This window comes from Equus przewalskii, chromosome 7, assembly GCF_037783145.1.
Source record: "Equus przewalskii isolate Varuska chromosome 7, EquPr2, whole genome shotgun sequence".
Taxonomy (NCBI): domain Eukaryota; kingdom Metazoa; phylum Chordata; class Mammalia; order Perissodactyla; family Equidae; genus Equus; species Equus przewalskii.
In genome coordinates, this window is record NC_091837.1 from 1997363 (window position 1) to 2022476 (window position 25114).

Here is a 25114-nt window from a genome sequence, read left to right on the forward strand (position 1 = left end):
TTACCTCATGGCCTTAACGAAAATTAGACTCAACCAACAGAAGAGCATAATAACATATGTATTATATATTTACAGAATAAGTGCACATAATTATAGTTAAATAACTGTTCGTATATCATTAAGACGATTTATTTACATATATGTAACGTTTCATTTCCTTTGCTTTTCCAAAAAGACTTTCAGGAAAGACTTTCAACTTTGTGGATAAATTCCTGTCATATTTTAATCCTTAAGATATAATTCCTACAGAAAACTGGTTGTTGTGCTCAACCCTTGAGTGGGACACTGCACCTGTTTGAAAATAAAATGAAACCAGGTGATGAATGTAGGCATCGGAAAAGACGTTGTTACAAAAAATTAGTTAGATTCCAGCTCCCATTGGACTAACCTGCTTATTCTGACTCAATAGAACATAATAATATTGATAGTTACATGGATGGCTATAAATTGACGGTTTATTTGTGGTTTTTCATTGTATGTACAAGGTTAGAGACTCATATATTACGCATCTCAAAAAATCATAGATTTCCTGAGAAAAATACTCTTTTAACTCATGTGAACAAAATTGATGCTGCATATAAAGTGTGCAGATTCAATTCTTCTTTGTTCCAATAACAGCACAAGCCCTCCTGAACAAAGAAGGTTAAATATCTTGAAATTCTTACTTTAATATCCCAAGGCCAATTTTCTGTCACACATGCAGTCCTCAAAGAGAACGCCGGTCTGCAGCTCTCGTCCCCTCGGTAAACACGGCACCAATTATCTCACTGTACCTCGTAACCCTGAAGAAATCGCTACAAATGTCTCACATGTATGCGCAATATCCACTACAGGGAATACTGCATGTCAAGTGGCCTGTGATCAAAAATTTAAGTGAATTTTAACTTAAAACACTGATAATATTATTAGCTAGCTGTTTATAAAGAAACTATTTGAAAATAGCATTAAAAATTGAAAAGAACTTCTCTTATTAGCTCCCACATCGAAAGAGCTTGGAAGCGAGCACACTTGTGCTTACTAGAGGAACAGTGTGGAACACAATAAAAATTATTGACTTTACTTTCAAATATCAGAGGGTTGAGGTCTCAGGTCACACTCTAAGCCTGTATCTGAAGAGAAAGTCAAATCTAGAACAGCAGATCTGAGATCTGTTCACCTGGAGCAGAAATTCCAGGAGCCGTAAATTGGGAGGAACACTTAAAAAATAATTTTGGTGAATTAGTGCAGATGAGGTTTTACCAGCTTTAAAGGGGAAACTTCTGGAGACCACAGTCTTCGCGTGGCAGGAGTGTGGGTGGTGGGGCAGCCACACTGCACATGGACACGGGACCAGGATTCACACCAGGTTTGCGTGATCAAGAGATAAATGTTCCCTCCTGGCTGTGCTGGGGAAGGATGACCACCGAGAACAAACTCAGAGGCTTCTCCACAACACGGCCACTGCTGCGGAGGACAGCACTTACTGGAGTTTTGACTGAGCTCAGGGAAGGGCGTTACTAGCTCCAGGTATTCTGCTCTCCCTCTCTCACGTGAGAAAGAGGAGAACTATGAAACATCTGTGAAGGCCACATCTCAAGGACACAGGCCCTGTAAAAGACTGAAATTTAGTCACAAGACTGTAGGAGGCAATTCCACATACATGCTTTGCCACAACGTCAACAGGGCTTTAGTATAATAACAGTGGATTACAGCTGAAATACTTACAAGATGTGGGCTATATCTAAGGGAGTTCTTAGGGAATGTCAATGAAAATAATCCATAACCAATCTATAAATGAAAATTTGGGTGAGTTTATTCTGAGCTTAAATTTTAGGATTATAACCTGGGAGAGTCTTTCCAAAAAGGAAGAGGGCACTCCAAAGAAGTGGGGGTATGCAGGGTGGTTATATATCCTCAAAGAGTATGTTTCACATATGATTGAAATGTCCTTTTTACAATAGTCACGAGGCTGCTCTGTCAGCACAGCGATTGATGGAAACGGCAGATAGGTCTGCTGTCTCAGTGAGCGCTGCAGGGTGGCAGATGTGTTGCCTCGGGCTGAGGGGTCACAGATGAGCACTGCAATTGGTTTCCAGCCTAAAGAAAGATGCTTTATCTTTAAGGAGATGCCAACCTTGGGAGAGGGAGAGAAGTTGCACCTTTATCTCAAGGGCCTTTGCTCTTGCCATAGGGAATATCTAAAGCAGATATACAATGCATGCTCAAGGGCCTCGGTCACGCCCTTTTGGAAAGACAAGGTCAGGCCGAATTAGGTTTATATCAAATGGCTTCCTCATATATTCCAACATATCCTATTACTTGCCATTTTTATTTGTCAGGAATCCCAAAGACTTGGGAAGACAAAAACTTGGGTACTAGGGTGATGTGAAGTGCTTCGCAATGTAAGCTTCAGGAAACTTTAGACAGAGTTCAAATCCCAAATGGATTACCATAAAACCTCACAGTGAAACCCTTTAAATTCACGTCCTACTATCCAATATATTATGTCTGCCTTTCACAAAAAGTTATAAAGCATGCCAAAAGGAAAGAAAATGCATAATCTGAAGAGAAAAAGCAAATATTAAAAATAGACTCAGATATGATACAGATTTTGGAATTATCTTATAAAGAATGTAAAACAACTATGATTAATATGTTAACGTCTCCAATAGAGAAACTATATGAAATGAAAGAACATATGATTAATTTAAGCAAAGAGATAGATATTGTAAGAAGGAATCAACATGAAATACAAAATCTGAAAATGTTTCAAATTAAAAATATTGTAATAGAGGGGCCAGCCCTGTGACCAAGTAGTTAAGTTCTCATGTCCTGCTTTGGTGGCCCAGGGTTTCACCAGTTTGGATCCTGGATGTGGACCTAGCACCACTCATCAAGCTATGCTGAGGTGGTGTCCCAAATTGTTCAACTAGAAGTACCTACAACTAGAATATATAACTATGTACTAGGGGGGCTTTGGGGAGAAAGAAATAAAGGAAGATTGGCAACAGATGTTAGCTAATGTGCCAATCTTTAGAAAAAACCAAAATAATGTAATAGAAATAAAGAAGACCTTTGAGGGGCAGATCAGTAGACACAAAATGGTTGATTAAAAAAGTGAGTTTGAAAATATGTCAAAATTTTTTCCGAAAATTTAAAGCAAAAAAGAACAAAATTAAAATAGTACAAGAAAAAAACAAGAACTGTGGGATGATGACAAGAGATACAGCATGCACTTAATTGCAATACCAGCAGAAAAATGAGAGAATAGAGCAGAATAAATCTTTGAAAAAATGTGGCCCAAATCTTTCAAAATTAATGGCAAGTCTATATCACAGACCCAGAAAGCTCCGAAAAGCAGAAAGGAGTATAAATAACCAAAAAAAGTCATCTATGTATATCATATCCAAATAATACAGAACCAAATACAGAGAAAAATTTTTGAAAGAAGTCAGATGAAAAATAACATAGTTAGAAGAACAGGGATCAAACTATAGACTTATTTGTCAGAAATCACGCAGGTAAGAAAAGAAGGAAGTGAAATATTTAAAGGGGCAAAATTTTAAAAAATCTAGATTTCTACATCTAGTGCATTATTTATCAAAACTAACGAGAAAATAAAAACCTTCTTAGACAAACAAAAAAGGTGGGAAGGAGGAATTGGGAATAATGTGTTACAAGTAATCTGTACTACAAATGAAATGATATACTGTTATTAGAAGGTTTATTTATATAGTTGTGAACTATGTAGTTGGCTAAAAAGGAACTTAGATTATTTAAAAATCAAAGAGAACATTATTAAATTTTTTAAAAGTATGATTCATTTCTTGAGAGAAGAGGTATAACGTGGACTCCTACACCCAACATTAGGGCACCTAAATATATATAAAGCAGATGCTAACAGATCATAAGAAATACACACACAGTGATGTAATAATTGTAGGGGACTTCAAATTCCACTTTCAATAATGGAGAGATCATCCAGAAAAAAAAATCAGTGAAATAAACATTGGACTTAAACTACACATTTCACAAGGTGGACCTAACAGATACATACAGATCATTCCACCAAAAATCAGCAGAATACACATTCTTTTCAAGCACGCATTGACATTCTTCAGAGTAAATCATACATTATGCCACAAAAGAACTTTTGACATACTAAAAAAAAGATCAAAATCAGATCAAGAATCTTCTTCTATGAAAACTGTATAACATTAGAAATGAATCACAAGAGGAAATCTTGCAATTCACAAATATGTGGAAAAGAAACAACACATTCCTGAAAAACAAATAAGTCAAAGAGGAAATCAACAGAGAAATTTAAAAAATCTTGGTACAAATAAAAATGAAGATACAACAACTTATGAGATGTAGCCTAAAGTACTAAGAGGGAATTTTACAGTAATAAATACCTACATTAATAAAAAAGAAATATTTCAAAAGACAATCTAAATTTAAACCTCAAAGAACTTGGGGGAAAAAAAAAGAAATAACAAGCCCAAAGTTAGGAGAAGAAAGAAAAACACAAAGATTGAGAGGAAATAAATTAATAAGAAACTACACAGACAATAGAGAAGATCAATAAACTATTAACAGTTTTTTGAAAAGATAAACTAAATTGACAAAACTTTTAGATAGACAAAATCAGAGAGTGAGAGAAGACTCAAATAAATAAAATCAGAAAAAAAAGCCAGGTATTAGAACTGATACAACGGAGAAATATCAAGAATCATAAAAGAGTATTATGACATTCATATGCCAAAAGAAAAAAGGATAATCTAGAAGAGACAGATAAATTCCTAGAAATACACAATCTACAAAAAGTAAATCATGAAAACATAGAAAATCTGAGCAAACCATAATGAGTAAGGAGATTTAATCAGGAATCAAAAACCTCCCAACACAGAAAACCCCAGGACCAGATGGTATCACTGGTGAATTCTACCAAACATTTAAAGAAATATTAACAGCAATGCTGCTCAAACACTTTCAAGACTGTGATGAGGAGGGAACACTCCTATACACATGTAACCAGGCCAGCCTCAGCCTGCCACTAAATTCAGATAAGGACAGTACAGGAAAAGAACACCACAGACCACTAACCGTGATGAATAATATCTCAATAAAACCTGGAATTAAACCAAGATTACATTTGAATAAACAATAACCAGGTACTATAGTTGAGGTATAAAATTAGCGATCACAAAGACCTACAATAGGTAAGATGACAATGCCTGGCTGGCCATGCCTGATTGCTGAACAAGAGATCAAAACGCAAAGAGCAGAAGATACATCGGCATCACTGAATTATGGATAACCAGGTGACTATAATCCACAGGGGAGCCCAGAGTGTTATGGAATGCACTCTGGAAAAGAGTAAAAGTATCATTGCCAAGTTCATAGGTAGCTGTTCATTTTGGTCAAGACCAATGGAGAGATACTGCTGTGGAAACAGAGCTACATATGTGGGTGAGAATGAAAGGATCTAGGAATAACATGGATCATGAGGTGCCACAGACACTTCAGAGGCAAGGTGAGCATAATTTACAAAATGGAGGTGGACCTTGGTAATCTTAAGGTAAGATATATGTGCAACCACCGGAGGTATTTGACAAACACAAAAACTTGGGGAAGGGAAAACTGATGCCAGACAACATCAGGAAAAAAAATTACAATCCATCACCTTGTTTCCTACTTTGAGTCAATTTCACTTCCCAGAGTTCATTGAGTGAAAAAGAGACCAGATCACTGAAAGAAAGGTTCTACAGTGCCACAATAATTATGCATACTGACTGTATACCAATCCTTCTCCAAAAAGTTTGAGCCATAAACCAGAGTGGATTTGTAAGCTCTGGCTTCCATAACTGAATAGCATAGACAGAGTGGATTAAAAAACAGATATTTATTTTTCTCACAGTTCTGGAGGATAGGAAGTCTAAGATCAAGGTTCTGGACAACTTGGCTCCCAGTGAGACCTCTCCTCCTAGCTTGCAGAAGTCTGCCTTCTCTCTGTGTCCTCACAAGGTCTTTCCTCAGTGCCTATGAAGAGCTAGAGAGTTGTGTCCTCTCTTCTTGTAAGCGCATTCACCCTACAGATCAAGGCCCTACCAGTATGACATAATTTAGCCTTAATGAATTCTGTAAAGGCTCTGTCTCCAAACTCCTTCACAGTTTGGGTTAGGGTACCCATCATAGGAATTTGGGGGTGGGGCACAATTCAGTCCACAGCACAGAGCAAGAATACATTAGGGAAAGCAAAATCTTTAGACCTTTTGAGAGCTGTTAGTTACAAAGCTTGAGCTGACACTAGGGGTGCTCTTTTATAATGGACTGCCCTTCTCACTACTCCCATTGACCCATATGGGAATTTTGTGCTTCCCATCACATCTATCTAAAAGTTCTTTTGGACAGAGTTCCAGGTTCCCAGTTCAGGACTGATGCCTTTATCAGAGACACATTAACAGTTCCTCTAAACCAAAAGCTAGACGTGCCAACAGATGTTCTGAGCATCTCATGCCATCATGGTTCTTGTGGGCAAATTCCAAATTACCTTGTAACTTTATACTAAAAGGAAACCATATTTTTATTGGTCTGCTCATTCTTGCTTGATGCATTCTGTGTGTCCCATCACATGATGAACTGCTCTGTGCTCCAGGAAGCCAACCTGTGTGGATGGCATCCAAGAGCCCCCTTCACTTTGACTTCTGATTGAGTGTAGCTCATGGAGTTCATCGTACATTGTTCTGTGCCCACATATTCCCCTTTCCTTTCAGGACTGAAGTACTCATTCCCCCAGCTGCTAGGAATGTTTGTATCAGACTCTCAGCAACCCCAAGGCATCATTCTGCTTGGAGGAGAACAGCCTAACCCAAGGTCACACTCCTTTCCTGGGGGCAGGCCGCATGCAATCAATACTCCTGTGAGGGAACAAATGTGGGCCACTTGCTCTGCTGAAGGACAATTTGGGAGAGACATTTCAGAACTCCTCCTGGGTTAGCTGAAAACTTTGTTGTGACTACATCATAGTTCAACATCTTCCCGTGCCCAATTGTGCTTCCTTCACTCTATGGGTGTTGTTCCTAAGAACACTCCACAATAAAATTCTTGCATGCTTATCTCTGCCTCAGAGTCTATGTCCCAAGAATCATCAAGTGTGCTCTTCAGGGATGGCTAGGGTGACAGCAGTGTGGTATTTATTTCTCTTTCTTCCTGCCTGCTGGTCTGTGGCTTCCTGGCTCTGTACTCTGGCCAAGTCTGAGCATCTGTTTGACAGCCTTTTGCACACAGGCCATCTTTGTGAACTCTGAAAAGTACAACATCCCCACGTGTCTTCAAGACGTGGTATGGGAAAACCCTTTTCTTGTTAAAATGGGCATCTGATATAATCTCTTGTTGATTCCCTAAATTATGACCACATATTCATAAATAGTCCTAAATTAATTTCAATTTTGACACCCAGGATCACTGTAATTTCCTGTTGGAGTTCTTAGTGGTATGACATCCTGTGACCCAGGCACAGCAGTATTCAGAATTGGGAAGATAGGAATTTATTGAAAATGATTTTTACACTCTTGCTGAAGGCCTTACTTGAAACCTAGTATACTACCTGTTCATGATGTACTAATTGTGCTCAGCCAGGAGTATTGCATTTTACATATGAAATAGTATAGCTTGACTTTAAATGTAGATTTCACTAGGGTGGTCAATTATGTTCTAAAAGAGAGTAAGATTTGCCACTTTGGTAAGTTTCAATATCCAAAGGCAGAAGTGTAACTAAAATCTATGACACTCTCCTCTTCTAAACAAACAAAATTACAGTCATTACAGCTCAGCTCACCTGGATTAAGCAGTTACAATAGCTCCTATTTTTACAGAGGCAGCTTCTCCAGTCAACTATGCCCTGAGATCTATATATCTATATATATAATGGATATATATTTTTTTCATTTTGTAGTTGTGGAAAATGAGACATATTTACTCTTAGACAAGCCAAGGTCACAAGAATGCTAAAAATGGAGCCAAAAACCAAGGTTGCATGGAAATTGAAAATATGAAGGACAAGCAATAATAAAATCATGAAAATCAGCCCAGATAAAATCTAACTGCAAAGTGCTTGGCTCAGAAATGCAATCTTCTCTAACTGTCATTGTCAGACACAACGTAAGTGGACAGGAGGAAATTACGCACATAATATGTCATTTATATTTGCACTTGCCTTGCATCATGCATAGCCAAATTTTCTTCGAAGCTGAATTAAATCAATGTGTTTAACTATATAAAAGCTATGTCCTTGATATTGAGAGTTACACATATGCAACATATTAAAATTTATTGAAACTATCAAAATTGTATACATTTTTAGGTATTTCTTAGGAGAGAAATTTTTCCTTTCCAAACAAGACGACTTATGTTCTCAGGTCTAGGAAATGGAAGAATTAGTCTGCAAATGGAAACATAACTTAATTTGGAATTTAGTTTAGTTTTACCAAGTTATACACTAAAAATAGTAATGACCTTCTTAAAATATTCCCCCAATTAACACTATAACAGTAAATGCGTACTTTCACTAACTGTGGAAAAGGCGCTTTGTGTAATGAGACTATTTCCCCTCAAACACACAAGTACACAAACATTCCTTGGTAAAGAAGAGAAAATAAAACTTTGGTTCCTCCCCCAACCACAGAGATAAGAGAATTTCTTTTTAAGTTCCAAGAGAATCTAAATCTTTAAAGTAATTTTCATCTCTAATCTGCAGGAGCTTAAACTGTTCTAGATTGTTGAATAAATAAAACCACAGTTGCAAAGCTGGGGATATTAATTGATTCTCAAGGATGTGATGTAATTCAATGAAGTTACATAGCAGAAGGACTCTACCTCTTCCATAGTCATTCTCTTTGCCCCCGTTTTCATATCCATCTCATACTTTAATACCAGTCGATGAGGAAAATCAGTGCACAAGGCTCACTCAATCCTAACTCCATTGCACGAGCATCAATGTTGTACTGACAGAATTTTCAGAGTATTAAAATTTTCTTTTCCTACACTAGTGAGTATTGAGTTTTCATCGATTTAGTGCCATTGCAAATATTTTATTTACAAGGTGAGTTAATTCTTCATTTTAAATTTCTACCACACTTTGTATCCTTAGTCAATTTTGCTAGAAGTTACCCTTTAGAATCCTGTTTGCCTAGGTTTACAAACATCAAACTTAGTGGCAAACAGACTCACTTGTGCAATACGAACATATAGATAGGAATTTTAGTTAAACAAATAAATATTATGTGTCAGGGAACTATAATTACATATATTCATATTATCTAACACCGATTTAGTTGATCTTTCCATTTAATAATCGAAACACTATTAGCACGCAGATCAGTCAAGTAGATTCATGAAGACTAATTGTTTTTATATACTTATTTTACCTAAAAAGAAAATACATAGATATACTACTTATCTCTATTAAAAATTTCAGAGGCAGTGATTTCATATTTGATAAAATACTTAACTACAAGTAGAAAGTTAGAAATAGAAAATGTATTCATGGAAGTTGTAATTTTTCTCCAAAAACATGTAAACCTCTCCTGCATAAAGGAATCAAAGATTTGGCTCAAATTGTTATATTTTTATGCTATATATGTTTACCTTTTCAATATAAAATTAATTAATATCTGTTATAAAAAATTCCAGTAAATTGGGGCTGGCCCCATGGCATAGCGATTAAGTTCACATGCCCCAATTCAGGGACCTGGGGTTCATGGGTTCAGATTCCAGGCATGGACCTACATACCAGTCACCAAGCCATGCTGTGGCAGCATGTCACATAAAAAATAGAAGAAGATTGGCACAGATATTAGCTCAGGGACAATCTTCCTTAATCAAAAAGAGGAAAATTGGCAACAGATGTTAGCTCAGGGCACATCTTCCTCACCAAAAAAAAAAAAATTTCCAAGTAAGTTGATCCTTAAATGTACAACTGGAGTGGAAGCAACACAAATGTCCATAAATGGAATGAATTAATAAGTAAAAAGTAAGTATATGCATACAAAGGGTCATTAGCCTTAAAACGGAAGGAAATTTTGACACGTGTTACAGCATGGAAGAGCATTATGGAAATAATTTGAAATTATGTCAAGTGAATTAGGTTGTGTTATAAGTTGGTCCCTTTATCTGAGGTTCTTAGAGTACTCAAATGACAGAGACAGAGGAAGAATGGTGTTTTCCAGAGGCTGAGGGAAGGGAGAGTGAGGAGTTATTGTTTAATTTGTACAGAGCTTCAACTTGAAAGGACAGAAATAGTTGTGGGTGTTAATACTGGTGATGATTGCATAATAAGGTGAAAATATTTAATACCACTCTACTGACAGTACACTTAAAATGTATAAGGTAGTTTCAGAAATTAATTTAAGAAATTTGTCCAACATATTGCAGTTACTAAATTAGCTATTGATTTTAAACAGGTTTAAAGTTCTATGAAACTTGAACAATGAGTGATGGAAATAATGGAAAGCAAGAAGAGCTCAAGTCAAAGAAATGAGTTAGAAGGGCTTTGAGGTCCTTCAGGAAAGTGATACTGAGGGCCGTCCTTAGAGGTTTCATACAGTTTCTAAGGGTGTGGAACACATGTTAGAGATGTGAGGGAGGGCAGAGCACAATGTTTTGACAAATGTCAAATACTTTTGACAAAGAGGGAGTGTACTTCTACAATGTTTAACTTTAGAACAACCAACTGAAACATTCAAGTAGAGTTCAGGCCAGTTTTAAAGGTAGGACTGGACACTCCCCTTCCCCACAATGCACATAAGAAGGATACACATAGCCATCATTTCCCTTCCTAAAGAACAGGATGTTACTGAGTGGACTGTGGATGTTGGGGAAATAAATAAGAATTAATGAGGAAAATGATGTTTACTTTAGAATGTGAATTCTAAGACCACAACTCTAGGACCTGAAGCTTTGGTAAGGCCAGATAACCTTGGGAATGTTGCCTAATCTCTGTGAGAAACATACAGGTCTTTGATGATTAAAGAAAATAGTTACTGTAAGATGCTAATAAAGGGAAGACACTTAAAATCTCTCTTGATATTTAAAAATGCTTCATAAGGCTTAGCTGTCATAGAAAACTAGTATATCAGCAGAATGTCTTTTGCTACATTCATTTACATATGCAGATTTTTGGTAATCATTTAATTGACTCATGAACCTATCAAAAAGGAAAAGAAACGGAATCACTAAGATAATGTAATTCTACCTTTTTTGTCTGCCCCTCTGTAATATGCAGTCTGCAGAATAATTAGCTTCATCCAACGACTGCAAACACCTGGAAGAGCCGATGTTGTAGCAAGTGAGGTCCACCAAGCGGCATTCCCTGGAGTTTCCATCTAGTGCCAGAGACCTGTCATAAACAAAACCTTTGACAGCACATTTTTCTCAGGCCCTGAAGCATGAATAAAATATGCTATGTAAAGAGGGAATGATGGAAAAGGAGTCAGAGAAGGAAGTTGTTTTCCTCAAACAAAAGTTTAGTCTCCCTTTGTTTAGTCAATGTTGATAGAGACTCTCTCTTCTCTCCGTGACACCAGGACTCTTGCTGCACCCTGAAGAATACCTGACCTGTCTCAGTGCCCCCACCTACCTCTACACAAGAGATTACGGTCTGTTCCCTTCACTTCCTTCTCTGGATTTCCCCTGGAGACATGGTTCCCCATGTCTTCTTATCAAAGAGTGTGTCTTTTCTCTCTGAGAAGCCACACTCTGCACAACTTTAAGGTAGTAGGTGTCCTCCATATGTCTCCTTGCTCATCCAAAACCATTTGTGCCCCTTCTCTCTGTAAGTCTTCAGGTAATTTGTACTGACCATCTGGATTGAGGCATCACTCCATACCTCTCACTTACTCTGGAGAAAGTGGCATTGAAGTAGACACCTGAATGGTGTGAGCAATGGTCAGACACCATTGAGGAGGAAGTTGCTTGTAGCCTCTGAGGTGCCAGCCACCTGGGTGACTTAAATATAAAAGGGCCGAGCAAGAATGTCCTGTCCTGGGCATGTAAAACTGGTAAAGAGAAGAGGACCTTGGGTGGATGTCAGGTCCAGGTCAGAAAGAGATGCAGCGGTTCTGTTCAGAGGACAGAGAGCGCATCTGAACACAGTGAAGCCACGGATCAAACATGTAATCCTGACCCAGCTGTCCAGTTATGAATAAGAAAGAGAAGCAAGGAAAGCAGAGATAAAAGGGCAAGGGATTCCCAAGAAAGGGAGGATTGTAACTGAAATCTTAGATATAGGGAGATTTTGAAGCCCTTAAAAAGAATGGAGAGGACTGTTCATGTGGAAGAAAGAACATAGGTTAGAACAAACATACAAGGAAGACAAGGTTAGTAAACACAAATGCTTCAGTTTCACTGAAAATGGAAACTAAAGATAGGGAGATTTATGTTTTTTTTTTAAATGTAATTATAATGGAATATACATGGATTGTAACCCAGCAGAGTATTTGCATACTCAAAACTATGTTCCAGGAAGTGTGATCTGGAACAGGACAAAAAGTGTATTTTTATGGGGACAAATTGGAAGCAGAGAATTACTTGAATTATAACTACAATATTATAGTACTTTGAGTTTTTATCTCATAAAATCAAGTGCTAAGCATTTTGAAGAAAACGTGCTGGAATTGTACTAGGTCCATGACCGTAAATTTTACAATTCAATAGGAATTTTAAGGATAAAAAATAATTATCACAGAGAAATTTCCTGCTTTTTCCCATTCCAGATCAATTTTATGAACAATTTTGTGAGTTGTTTCTCATTTATGACTCCACATTGCCATGATCAATAAGACATTACCCTGTGGCTCACAGCTTTCTGCTCCAGAATCCCTGGAGTTTGTTCCCTGAACAACTCGTCCAGGAAGAATGCAGGACCACACATCTTCCTATGCAGATGCTCACTAGCAGGATGAAGGAATAAGAAGGGTGTATGTCTCCAGTCCCAACACTCTTCTGTTTTCTTTGTTCAAAATTTAGTCAGTTGGCCACACTCCACTGGTTTCCGGGGAGCTGAGAAGTGCGTGAAAGCATGTGGGTGGTGCTGAGCCCATACAGGTCTGTTCACTTGAAAAAGGAGGACAGAAGGGACGCTTTAGAGCTGCCAGGGCCACACAAGGTATGCAGCTCAAGAGAGAGAATACCCAGTGAGAGGCACTGACATAGATAGAACAGGTGGGAGATGGTGATTTATAGATGGAAAAGGACAATGATAAAGAGAGTCAGGATAATTTTCTGATTTCTGGCTTGGGCAATTGTACATGATGGTACCATTCACTATTTCTGGGACCTTACTTGATTAGTTCAGTGTTGGGAATGATGAATTTGATGTCACTTTGAGGCACAAATTTCAGGATTCTCTTAAATTGAAGTCGTAGCAACAAAGGCTAGACGTAAGACAACCCTGCAATAATTTTTTGGATATGATGCAGTTCCCCAAAAACATGGTTAATAAAAAGATCAAAAGGCTAGCATAAAATGGAATTGTGCACAGCTCAGCCAATTGCTTTCAGAAAAAAGAGCATTGCTTTGCTTTCTCACACACATTTGTGTCTATATATTGGTAATAAGCCCAATCACATATTGTTATTCAACATGCTGTGTTGCTTACTCCCTCAAAGAGCCTTATGGATCCATTTTATTTTACCAAAAAGTGAGTACAATTATATTTTTGGTTCACCACATTAAATGCACTTTATTCAGTTACATTCTGTCATATCCTGGTCCTTTTTTGAGCACTTTCTCTCTATCTCTTTCTGTCTCCCATTATCTCTATTTCTCTCTGTCTCTCTAATATAGAATAGTTTAAATGCATATTTAAAACATGAGGAAACAATCATAATAATAGTACAGTAATAATTGATATATTAATAGAATAAAAATAGAAACAATAATAATAATCATTGTTTCTGAGTACTTACTATGTGCCAGGCTCTGTTGTGTGTGTGTGTGTGTGTGGGGTACATGTGTATGTATGCATGTAGGTTTATGTGTATGTGTGTTTGATGAGTCTTATTTAATATTCAAAAAGTCTCTGTGAAGTAGGTCCTGTTATCATTCTGACTTTATAGAAATTTACCTCAGATATAGTTTCAAGTCTGATAAGTGTTTTGTATACAGATAGGATGAAAAATGAAATATATTCAGGATGCTGTATGTGCATTAAATTTTCTTGCTTATGTCTTTTCAAATCATTAGGAAAGTTTTAATGTACATTGCTACTTTCTTAATATAAAATTTGGCTTAAAAAAGGTTATGTAGAAAATGCTTCATGAACAAAGGTTAGTTTTTGCATTGAAGTGGCTGAACTCATTCATTTCTTCTTTCAAGCGGTAAACACTTTGCATATATATAAAGGCAAAAAAATCTTAAATTACACAGTAAAAATTTCTTTGAAAAAAAATCTCAGATGCAAAAAACTCTTGGTTTTTATTCATATTGAGGGGTAGATCATACATATCAAATTTGCAGAAATAATTATACAGTGAAGAGTTAAGTAACTATTATCTATGTAAAAATGATATTAGCACCTATGATTCCCCAGAAAAGAATTAATAAAATATAATTCACTTTCCATAAGTTAATAAAACTGACAGAAATATTCTTATAATGACTATTGATTTTGACTGAAATAAATATTTATTCTTTTAGATTTAAAATATAACTCATGTTTCAAGTTACCACAACAGATTGTTAGTTTTACTTTCAATATTTCATTATTATTATTCTTGGATAGACTTGGATACAATGCACTGCATTTTCTTTAAGTTTTATCTAAATAAAAATTGCATGAGCAAATTGAGTTCATGGCCCATTTATTTATTCATGTATTTCACAAATATCATTGCCAGCCACTGTTCCAGGCATTTGGCTTATTCCAGCAAACAAAAAAAAAGATCTACCATAATCAACATTAAATTCTGGTGGGTGAGATGAGAATAAAGAAAAAAATATAGTTCATAAATTGATTATCAAATATGCTGAAAGTGAAAAGTGTTTTGCAAAAGGTAAAATGAGCACAGTAAGGAGGGCCAGGAAACTGGTGTTATTAGTGGGAGCGTCATGATTATAAGCAGTGTATTTAAGGGTAGAGATCTTGGAGAAGGTGACATTTGGGAAAAGACTCGGCTCAAGTAAAGAATATGGACTTAAGTGTTTGTCACTTTACATAGGGCTGGTGCCCACTCAATATTATGAATATTGTCAACTGATTCAAACAATTAAATGCCCATCTTGTAAAACATGCCCACTTCAAAAGCTGGTTGAGAGTCCTTAGACTTTCATGCCAAATCATGCATCACAACCTTTCTTTTATTATGCAGATGTATGGAAATGAGTTTGAGGCTTACAGTACTTTTTCTTCCTTTGCCATTTGGCTCATTTATATTTTTATTTTTTAGGTAACATAGGAATATTCATGATGGGACTTGAGAATCACACTTACAGCAGCCACTTCATTTTGTTGGGACTGTTCTCCTCTTCCCAGACAAGCCTGCTTTTCTTTTCCTTTATATTAATTATTTTCATTATGACTGTAGCAGAAAATACAGCCGTGATTCTCCTTATCCACAAGGACCCACGGCTTCACACTCCAATGTATTTCCTTCCCAGCCATCTCTCTTTTATGGATATCTTGCATATTTCCAATATTGTTCCCAAAATTATCGCTAACTTTCTATTAGGCAGCAGAACTATTTCTTTTGCTGGTTGTGGCTTCCAGATATTTCTATCCATCACCCTCTTGGGTGGTGAGTGCCTTCTCCTGGCAGCAATGTCCTATGATCACTTTGTAGCCATCTGTCACCCACTGCGCTATCCCATTCTTATGAATGACTATGTCAGCACTCTCATGCCTACAGGGTCCGGGCTTGTTGGGACTCTCTACTCCATAGTTCCCACAGCTTACACACTCCATCTTCCTTTCTGTGGCTCAAGAGCTATTGATCACTTTTTCTATGAAGTCCCTGCAATGTTGAAATTGTCCTGTGTGGACACAACACACTATGAACAAGGAGCTTATGTAAGTGGCATCATTTTTCTGTTCATCCCTTTCTCCCTAATCTTTGCTTCCTATGTCCAAGTTCTTCTTACTGTCCTCCAAATGAAATCATCTGATGCACAGAAAAAGTTGTTTTCCACCTTTTTCCACATGGATGTGGTCGTAATGTACTATGGGCCATTTATTTTCACATATATGAGACCTAAGTCATACCACACTCCAGGCCAGGATAAGTTCCTGGCCATATTCTATACCATCCTCACTCCCACACCCAACCCAATTATCTAGAGCTTTAGGAATAAAGATGTTTTGGTGGCAATGAAAAATATGCTTAAAATAACTTTATGCATAAAAATAGAAAAAATGCTTGATCTGTGCGTTTTATATATTTCTATATTCAATACCTAGAAGAAATCCATCATTAGTTTCTCCTGAGAAGAAAGTTAAAGTCTCCATCTCTCTAAGTATGGAAAGAAGTGGATATTTCCAAACTTTTGATAAAGTTTTCACATGTGATTGTTTTGTAAAAACATACCTCATATAATGTGCTGCTCCCCCTGAAATCCTAATTATAATCTCCCAAGGTGCTTATAAAAGGTAAATGATGACCACATCTTCCAGCTTCTTCCCACCAAAATTTTAAGAATTTGTAAGAATTACGTTTTTAGATACAGTTGGGCACATTACATAACAAATGTATTTCCATAAAATCATCTGTATTTTTATGAAATGTAGTAAAATTATACTTCAGAATTCCAAAGAGCTGCTCAGGTATCTAGGATGTCAGTGTAACTGGCTATAATAATAGGATTATAATTATTTTATAATGGAGGGAATACTGTATTCATCAGGATGTCTACCATGAAGACTATTGAATGTAGAAAAAAGTCACTTGCTGAGCTGTATAGGTAAGCAATTGCGTAACGTCAGAGACGAGGTCATCCATGGGGGTCAACGTAAGAAAGACAATTTTCAAGAAACATGGTTTTAATTAACTTTTGACTTTGTTGCATTCTTGTTTGTATTGTTTCATTTTTTATTTTAGTGAAATGGAAATATGACATCAGAGTTAAATTCTTCTTTAATAAAATCATTGTTGTATCTTAGTAATCTTCTTTCTCTGTATTTAGCCCACTGGAGTTACTCATTTGTTCTTTAAACAGAGATTGGCTATTTACACTGTTGGGTTGAGGGTTGCTATCATTTTAACTTGTCTGGGATATTCTCACATATTCACATAACTCTAAAATTGAGTCATCTCCAAAGTCTCCATTTAGTTTTCACATATTCCATAGTGTTGATTCATTATATCTGCTTACTCCATTTCCTTTTCCTCTTTTCTCTAGCCAGCCACAGCAAGATTAGATGCCCTTCCCCTTGAGCACAATGTACCCATGGGTATCTCTGTAACTATATCATAATGACCTCCTTGTCTACCTTTCTCATGGTGGACTTCTTGAGAAAGAGTCTTCATACACATCTTTGTATTTCACACCTTATAAGATTTCCATCCAGCATTAACTGTGAGGCCAGTGTGAACCATCAATATGATTTAAGTTTCCATTTAAAATGCAATATTTGGATTCCAAAAAGTGTATCACATCCAAAACTGACATTCCCTTATTTTATCAATGCTGATGTTCTCCTTTTAAGGAAGTGGTTATAAGGTGGGCTACAGGAAATTTAGACAGAATATTCCCAACTGATAAACAGCACGTTATCATTTCAGAAAATGAAAATAAAACATATTTACTCATTTCATAGGAACTTACTGGTACATTTTATATCCTAGTAAGTACAAGGTAGAATTAGCACTTTTCTCTTCTACCTGAACTCTAACTTACATCACTGTCACTCTCCCATTTTTAAGGACTCTAAGCAGGGGGGACATGACATCATCAAAATTGTGACATAGCTTATTCCTCACTTTTTGACACTTCATAAGACCAACTAGCAACTATCCGTAGGCAAGACAATATCGTGAGGATTCCAGAACATGAGCGTGGAGGTGAAGAACCACCCTGAACCACAGAGACTGAAAAAGATCATGTTAGGAGGGTAAGAGGAAAGTCTACACTCCAACCACTTTGCCTGTCCCCCCAGGCTGGTACAGTGCCACACCAAGAGGACCATTTTGGGCATGTGGTTTCCTTAGGTGGAAAAAGAAAGACCAAAGTAGGCATGTATCTCCTCCTGTATTGTGGGTCTCTTATTATCAGGTACACTCAACCCTATGTCATGAAGATCATGGAGGCAATCTGCAGGGCTTGACCACTGGAGATCAGTTTGTGATGGAGAAGGGAAGTGATACAGCAATAAGCACTTGGATCTTGGCTAAACTGGTTCCTACTCACAGTGATGTGTAAGTATAAATCCTAACCAGTGGCTTTGCACTATTCCAGAGAGAGATGGTGGCTCTGTCTGATCAAGCAACTTGATTGGCATTTCTTCTTGATTTGGGTCCCCATAGGTGAGCTTTGTGGGCCTTGAAGCCTGTCCTTCCACTTCATAGATTCAGGGAAACTAATTCACAACCCCACTTACTGTGGATTACATCTCTCTGGCCCTACATGACAAAGAAGACTGGCTGTAGCACCTGGAAAGCTAAGTAGCCCAGTAGCACTCAAGCAGAGAGCCCAGCCTAGGGCACTGCCTGAATAAAGAGCCAGAATTGTGGCCCTGTATATCCAGGAAATTTGGTGTGCAGTTCTGCTTGATTTGAGACCAGAAACACGTCTTTCTGGCTTTGCAGCCTGTTCTGCCACTAAGTCCAGGATCAGAAGTTAATTCATAACCTTGTTTTATGTAGTCTACAGCCCTCAGTCCCCCTACAACCAAAAAACCTGGCAGAGCACCCAGGAAGCTGTATGACCCAGTAGCACTTGAGCAGAGAGTCTGGCTATTGTCTAGGCTCATCTGCAGAGCCAATCTTTGGATCCTGTCTGGCCAGAGTGCTTAATGCACATTTCTGCCTGATTAGGAACCTCAAACAATGAGCTTTGCTTGCCTTGGAGCCTGTTTAGTACCCCTCACACAAGCATGGAAGCTAATTTAGAATCTTTCTTACTGTCAAATGTATACCCAGTCCAACCCAACAAGGAAGCCTAACCAGAGAATCCAGGAAGCTACGGTGCTCTTCTTACAGCCAATTTCAGAAAGGGAACCAAGCCAGTGGTCTTATAAATTTGCTCCCAGCCAGCAGCATCTTCTCAACTCAAATCTTAGGCAGTAGCCTCACCTCAAAATAATAGACCATGATTGCAATCTCCACTGGACCAAAGAGGCTACCAGATGACCCATCCAGCACTTCAAAGTGAGCTGACTTGTGAAGGACTATCTCTTCCAAAACAGACCTTTAAAATGTAGAAGAGGAGATTGCTACTCAAATGCACAGATCCCCATTGTAAGGAATAAAAGATCACAAAATAACAGTAGACATGATACCACAAAAGGAAACTAATAAAGCTCCAATAACTTGGCCAAAATATATAGATATGTAGGGGCTGGACCCGTGGCCAAGTGTTTAAGTTAGCGCACTCCACTGCAGGTCGGCCCAGTGTTTCATTGGTTTGAATCCTGGGCTCGGACATGGCACTGCTCATCAAACCATGCTGAAACAGCCTCCTGCATGCCACAACTAGAGGGAACCACGATGAAGAACATACAACTATGTACCAGGGGGCTTTGGGGAGAAAAAGGAAAAAAATAAAATCTTTAAAAAATATAGGTATGTATAAACTGTTTGACAAACAATTCAGAATAATGCTCTTACAGAAGTTTCTTGAATTATAAGGACACACATATAACTAAACAACATTAAGAAAACAATACCATGAACAAATGAGAAGTTCAACAAAGGAATAGAAATCATAAAAAAATTCTAGAAGTGAAGAATACAATGACTGAACTGAAGAATTCGATAGAGAGCTTCAATATCAGACTCAACCATGCAGGAGAAAAAAAATCAATGACCCAGAAGACAGGGTTTTTAAAATTTTCCAGCCAGCAGAGCCAAAAGAAAAAGAATGAAATGTAGTGTAAAAAGCCTACTGGATGTATGGGATACCACAGAGAGAAACAATATCCACATCATGGGAAACCCAGAAGGAGAAGAGAAAGTGAAAGGGATAGAAAGTATGTTTAACGCAACAAGGGCTAACAACTTCCCAAACCTGGGGAGTGAAATGTACATCCAGATTCATAAGGCCCGATGGACCCAAATAAGTTGAACCCAAATAGGGCTACACCTAGACCCATTATAATTAAATTGTCAAATTCAAAGATAAAGAGGATATTTTGAAAGTGTCATGTCCTATATAATGGAACCCCCATAAGACTACTGGTGGATTTTGCAACAGTAACTTTTCAGGCAGGGAGAGAATGGAATGACATATTCAAGTTGTTGAAAGAAAAAACTGAATCATGAATACTATACTCTGCCTAACTATCCTGCAGAAATCAAGATGAGAACATTATTTTCCTCACAAACAAAAGCTAAGGAAATTTATTATCACTAGGGTTGCCAAAGAAGAAATTGTATAGGGAGTTCTTCTACCAGAAAGAAAATTATTCCAATTAACATTGCAAAAGCATATGCAAGTAGGTTTTAAACTTCCTATTAAGGATAAATATCTGGGGGCTGGCCCCGTGGCCGAGTGGTTAAGTTCGCGCACTCTGTTGCAGGCAGCCCACTGTTTCGTCAGTTTGAATCCTGGGCACGGACATGGCACTGCTCATGAAACCACACTGTGGCAGCATCCCACATGCCACAACTAGAAGGACCCACAACGAAGAATATATAACTATGTACTGGGGAGATTTGGGGAGGAAAAGGAAAAAATTAAGTCTTAAAAAAACAAAAAGATGAATATATGGTTGAAGCCAGATTTTCTAATATTTAAATGGTGGCACATTATACATAAATGACTCTATCTCAAAGTTAAAAAACAAGTCTATTTCAAAGTTAAAACATAACAATGACTATAATAATTTGTTATTGGATACACAACATAAACATATTTACATTTTAATATCAACAATCTAAAATGTGAGGAGGGAAATTAAAGTGCAAAGTTTTTGAATACTACGAAAGTTGAGTTGTCAGCTTAAAATAGTGTTATAAATATATGTTATTTAAGCCTCACAATAATAACAGAGGAAAACAGTTGTAGTAATTACACAAAAGATTCCAATGAAGAGTCAAAGCATACTACCAGAAAAAAAAGACAAGAAGCAAGAAACAAAAGATCTAAGAACAGCCAAACAAGATGGAAATATTATGCTCTGATATTAATAATTCCAGTAAATATAAATGGATTAAATTCTTTAGTCAAAAGTCATTAATTGTTTACACAACAAAAAAAAGGTCCATTGAGTGATGCCTTCAAGAGACTTACTTTAGCTTTAAAGATACATGTAGACTGAGTGAAGGGAAATAAAATAGACATGTCATGCACCTGACATCCAACAAAAGGAGTAGCATTGTTATATCAGCCAAAATAAGACTTTAAGCTAAAAATGATAAAAAAATAGTTATTATATAATGATAAAGATATCAATCCTCCAAGAAAATATAACAATCACAAATATTTATGCACCCAACATTGGAGCAGCTAAATATATAAAGCAAATACTAAAAAAAGAGAAAAAGTTGAAATAATCGGCAATACAATTATAGTTGGGGATTTTTAAATCCCACTCTCAACAATAGCTAGATTATCTAGACACAGAATCATAAGGAAACAGCAGATGTGAACAACACTATAGACCAAATAGACCTAACAGTCAGATACAGAACATCCATCCAACAGAAACAGAAAACAAGTTCTCCTGAAGTACTCATGGAACATTTTGTAGGATAAGTCATATATTATGCCCCAAAACAAGTCTAAGCAAATTCAAGAATATAAAGTTTATTTCAAGAATCTTTTGAGACCACTATGGTTTGAAACTAGAAATCAATGTGGGAAGAAAGCTGGAAAATCCACCAAAGACATGGAAATTAACACAGTGGAGAACAACCAATGAATCCTTTTGTTCAGTTGTTAGCTTCAATTTTTAATTTCCATCTATTTGTTTTTAATTTTGGCATAATTATTCCACATATTGTTTTTTTTAAAATAGGTTAGCCCTGAGCTAACTTCTACCCCAATACTTCTGTTGTTGTTGAGGAATACTGGTCCCGAGCTAACACCCATGCCCACTTTACTCTATTTTATCTGTGGGGCACCTGCCACAGTATGCCTTGACAATCAGTGCATAGGTCCATGCCCAGGATCCAAATCAGTGAACCCCGGGTTGCCAAAGTGGACTGAGCAAATTTAACTGCTGCACAACTGGGCTGGCCCATGATTCCATATATTTTTGATCTCTTGTTAAAATAATTAAAAATTTTATAATCTTCTCTAGTATTTTACCTTTTTTATCTGTGTTTTTAGCAGAATTTTTAATACACATTCAATAAATACAATGTCTACACTTAATCAGTCAACATAGATTTTAGGGAATCAGTTATTTGAAAAGTATACAGTTTTGGAGAAAAGGAAGATGTATGTACAACAATTTTACAAATCATAAGATAAATGTCACAAATTGAACACACACATATGAATGTAATATCATATTACTAGGACTTGAGAATGCATCTTAGATGTCTCCCATTCTCTGCTTATTCCTCCTCCAAGTAGGAACGACTATTCTTAAACAAGACGATTATATGTGCATTTTTAAAAATTGAGTACATGGAATCACATTGCATGTACTTCTTTGTGTGTTTTCACTTATTAAAGTTTGAAACATTTTCTGTGGAGATATTTGTAGCAAAAATTAATTCATTTTATTTGTGACATGGTATTCTCCTTTATAAAAACATATGATTTATTTGAGCATACTAACGGCAATGGTTATTTATTAGTATTCATTTTGGGCTAGTATGATGATTTTGTAAACATCCTAATATTTTCCTTCAGTGCACATACGAATGCATTTCTAATTAGTATGTATCTGAGTGGAGTTAAAAGTATACTGTTTGTGTATGTGGTGAAAAAGAAGGTAATCCAAGACTATACAAGACATGGATATTTAAAAAGTTACAATAAAATAAAAATATTAAGAATTATATGAATTAATATGAAATTTAAAACAAATAACGATATCAAAGTGATCAGATTCATGACTAAAAGCAAGACCCTGTCGGAAAAATTATAAGCCATTGATAAGAAATGAATTGTCATAACTAATGGTGGAGTATACTTAGTCCATCAATTATACTAAAATAAGGAAACAAGGTAAATTCTCCTCAAATTATAACATAAATTTAATATAGTCTCCCAATATAGTTTCATCACTTTGTGCTTCTGAGTATGCATGTGTGTGTGTGTGTGTGTGTATGGATGTACAAATTGATAAATTGACCATAGAATATATGAAGTAATGAAAAAACCAATAAAAGCATAAAGAAAATTTTAACATTTTCTTCCACTTTTAATGAAATAAAAATATTTACTCTATTGATTATCAAAATATTATAAAACTATAGTAATTCATGGATTTTAAAATTAGTGTTAAGATAGAGCAAAGGAAGAGAATAGGGAATCCAAAAATAGACCCACATATATATTGATAATTTATGAAAAAGTTGCTCCTGTAAGGCAGTGAGGAAGTGTTACTCTTTTTAATGAAAACTACAGGAATAAATATACATAAATATATAAAAAGAGAGACTTCTCTTTCACACCATATCCAAATTTAAAAAGGAAACTAGAGGGTCATAGATCTAAATATTTTTGGTAAAACAATAAAGCATCATTAAGATAATTTAGGCAAACGTCTTCATGATCTGAGAGTAGGGAAAATATTCATATGACAAAGCAAACTAAATACAAAGAATATTGATAAATTGGATTACAGCAAAATAAAGGGCCTGTGTTGATTAATGATTTGTTTAAAATATGCAAAGCAATCAAAATGTAAAAAGCCACAACTAACCTGAAAAGAAGTCTCATATCTAGAATATGAGAAGACTCCTATTTATCAACAGGAAATGCCTAAAAACTCAACAAAAAATGAACAATTACCTTGAAAATACCTTCACAATACAACCAACAGTCACAAAGAACCACAAAATTGTTTACACCCTGGACCACAGTGGCCTGAGCATACTGAGCCACCATGCCCCTCAGAACAGGTGCGAACTCATGCTCACGCACTTGGCAACGTTAACTTTTCAAGTTGGGGTCACAGCATGCTTCAGCATGACCTCACCTAAACCAAGATCACTCTACAAAGCCTGAAAAGGTGAAAGCTTCCTCACATCCATGGACACCTGTGCAAGGATGCATAGATCATGAAGAATCAGGGAAACAAGACAACACCAACAGATTGCAGCAAACCTCCGGTAACAGTACCAGAATAAATGGAAATCCAGAAAATGACAAAAAAATAATTAAAAATAATTGTTTATTATTCAGTAGTTTCATACAAGTTTTAGGATTATTTTTTCTACTGTGAAAAATATTATTGGAATTTTGACAGACATTGCATTGAATCTTTACATTACTTTGGGTAATATGGACATTTTTACAGTATTAATTTCTGCAATGCATGAGCATGAGATATCTTTCCATTTCTGTCTTCTTCAATTTCTTCTATGTTGGTATTATCATTTTCAATGTACAGAACTTTCACTTTATTGGTTAAATATATTCATAAGTTGTTATTTTTATTTTATTTTTTAACTTTTTATTGAGATTATGATAGTTTACAGCCTTGTGAATTATCATTCGTAGGTTATTGTTTGTCCGTTGTGTTGTAGGTTCACCACTTCACCCTTTGTGCCCACCCCTCACCCCCCTTTACCCTGATAACCACTAATCTGTCCTCCTTGTCTACATGTTTAACTTCCACATGAATGGAGTCATACAGAGATTGTCTTTCTCTATCAGGCTTATTTCACTTAACATAATTCCCTCAAGGTCCAACCATGTTGTTGTGAATGGGATGATTTTATCCTTTCTTATGGCTGAGTAGGATTCCATTGTGTGTGTGTATATATATATATATATATATATATATATATATATATATTATATA

At 36.4% G+C, this 25114-nt stretch overlaps 1 protein-coding gene across 1 annotated transcript; it reads left to right on the plus strand.

The window, feature by feature from the left end:
- The first annotated feature begins 15442 nt into the window (after nt 1–15442).
- LOC139084895 (olfactory receptor 2AJ1-like) lies at nt 15443–16312 on the plus strand. Its single transcript, XM_070630322.1, has one exon. It carries the CDS (start codon nt 15443–15445, stop codon nt 16310–16312), a length of 870 nt encoding a protein of 289 aa, XP_070486423.1.
- The last annotated feature ends 8802 nt before the right edge of the window (nt 16313–25114 follow it).

Coding starts and splice junctions, on each gene's coding strand:
- LOC139084895 (XM_070630322.1), top strand. CDS start 15,443: ATGATGGGACTTGAGAATCACACTTACAGCAGCCACTTCATTTTGTTG.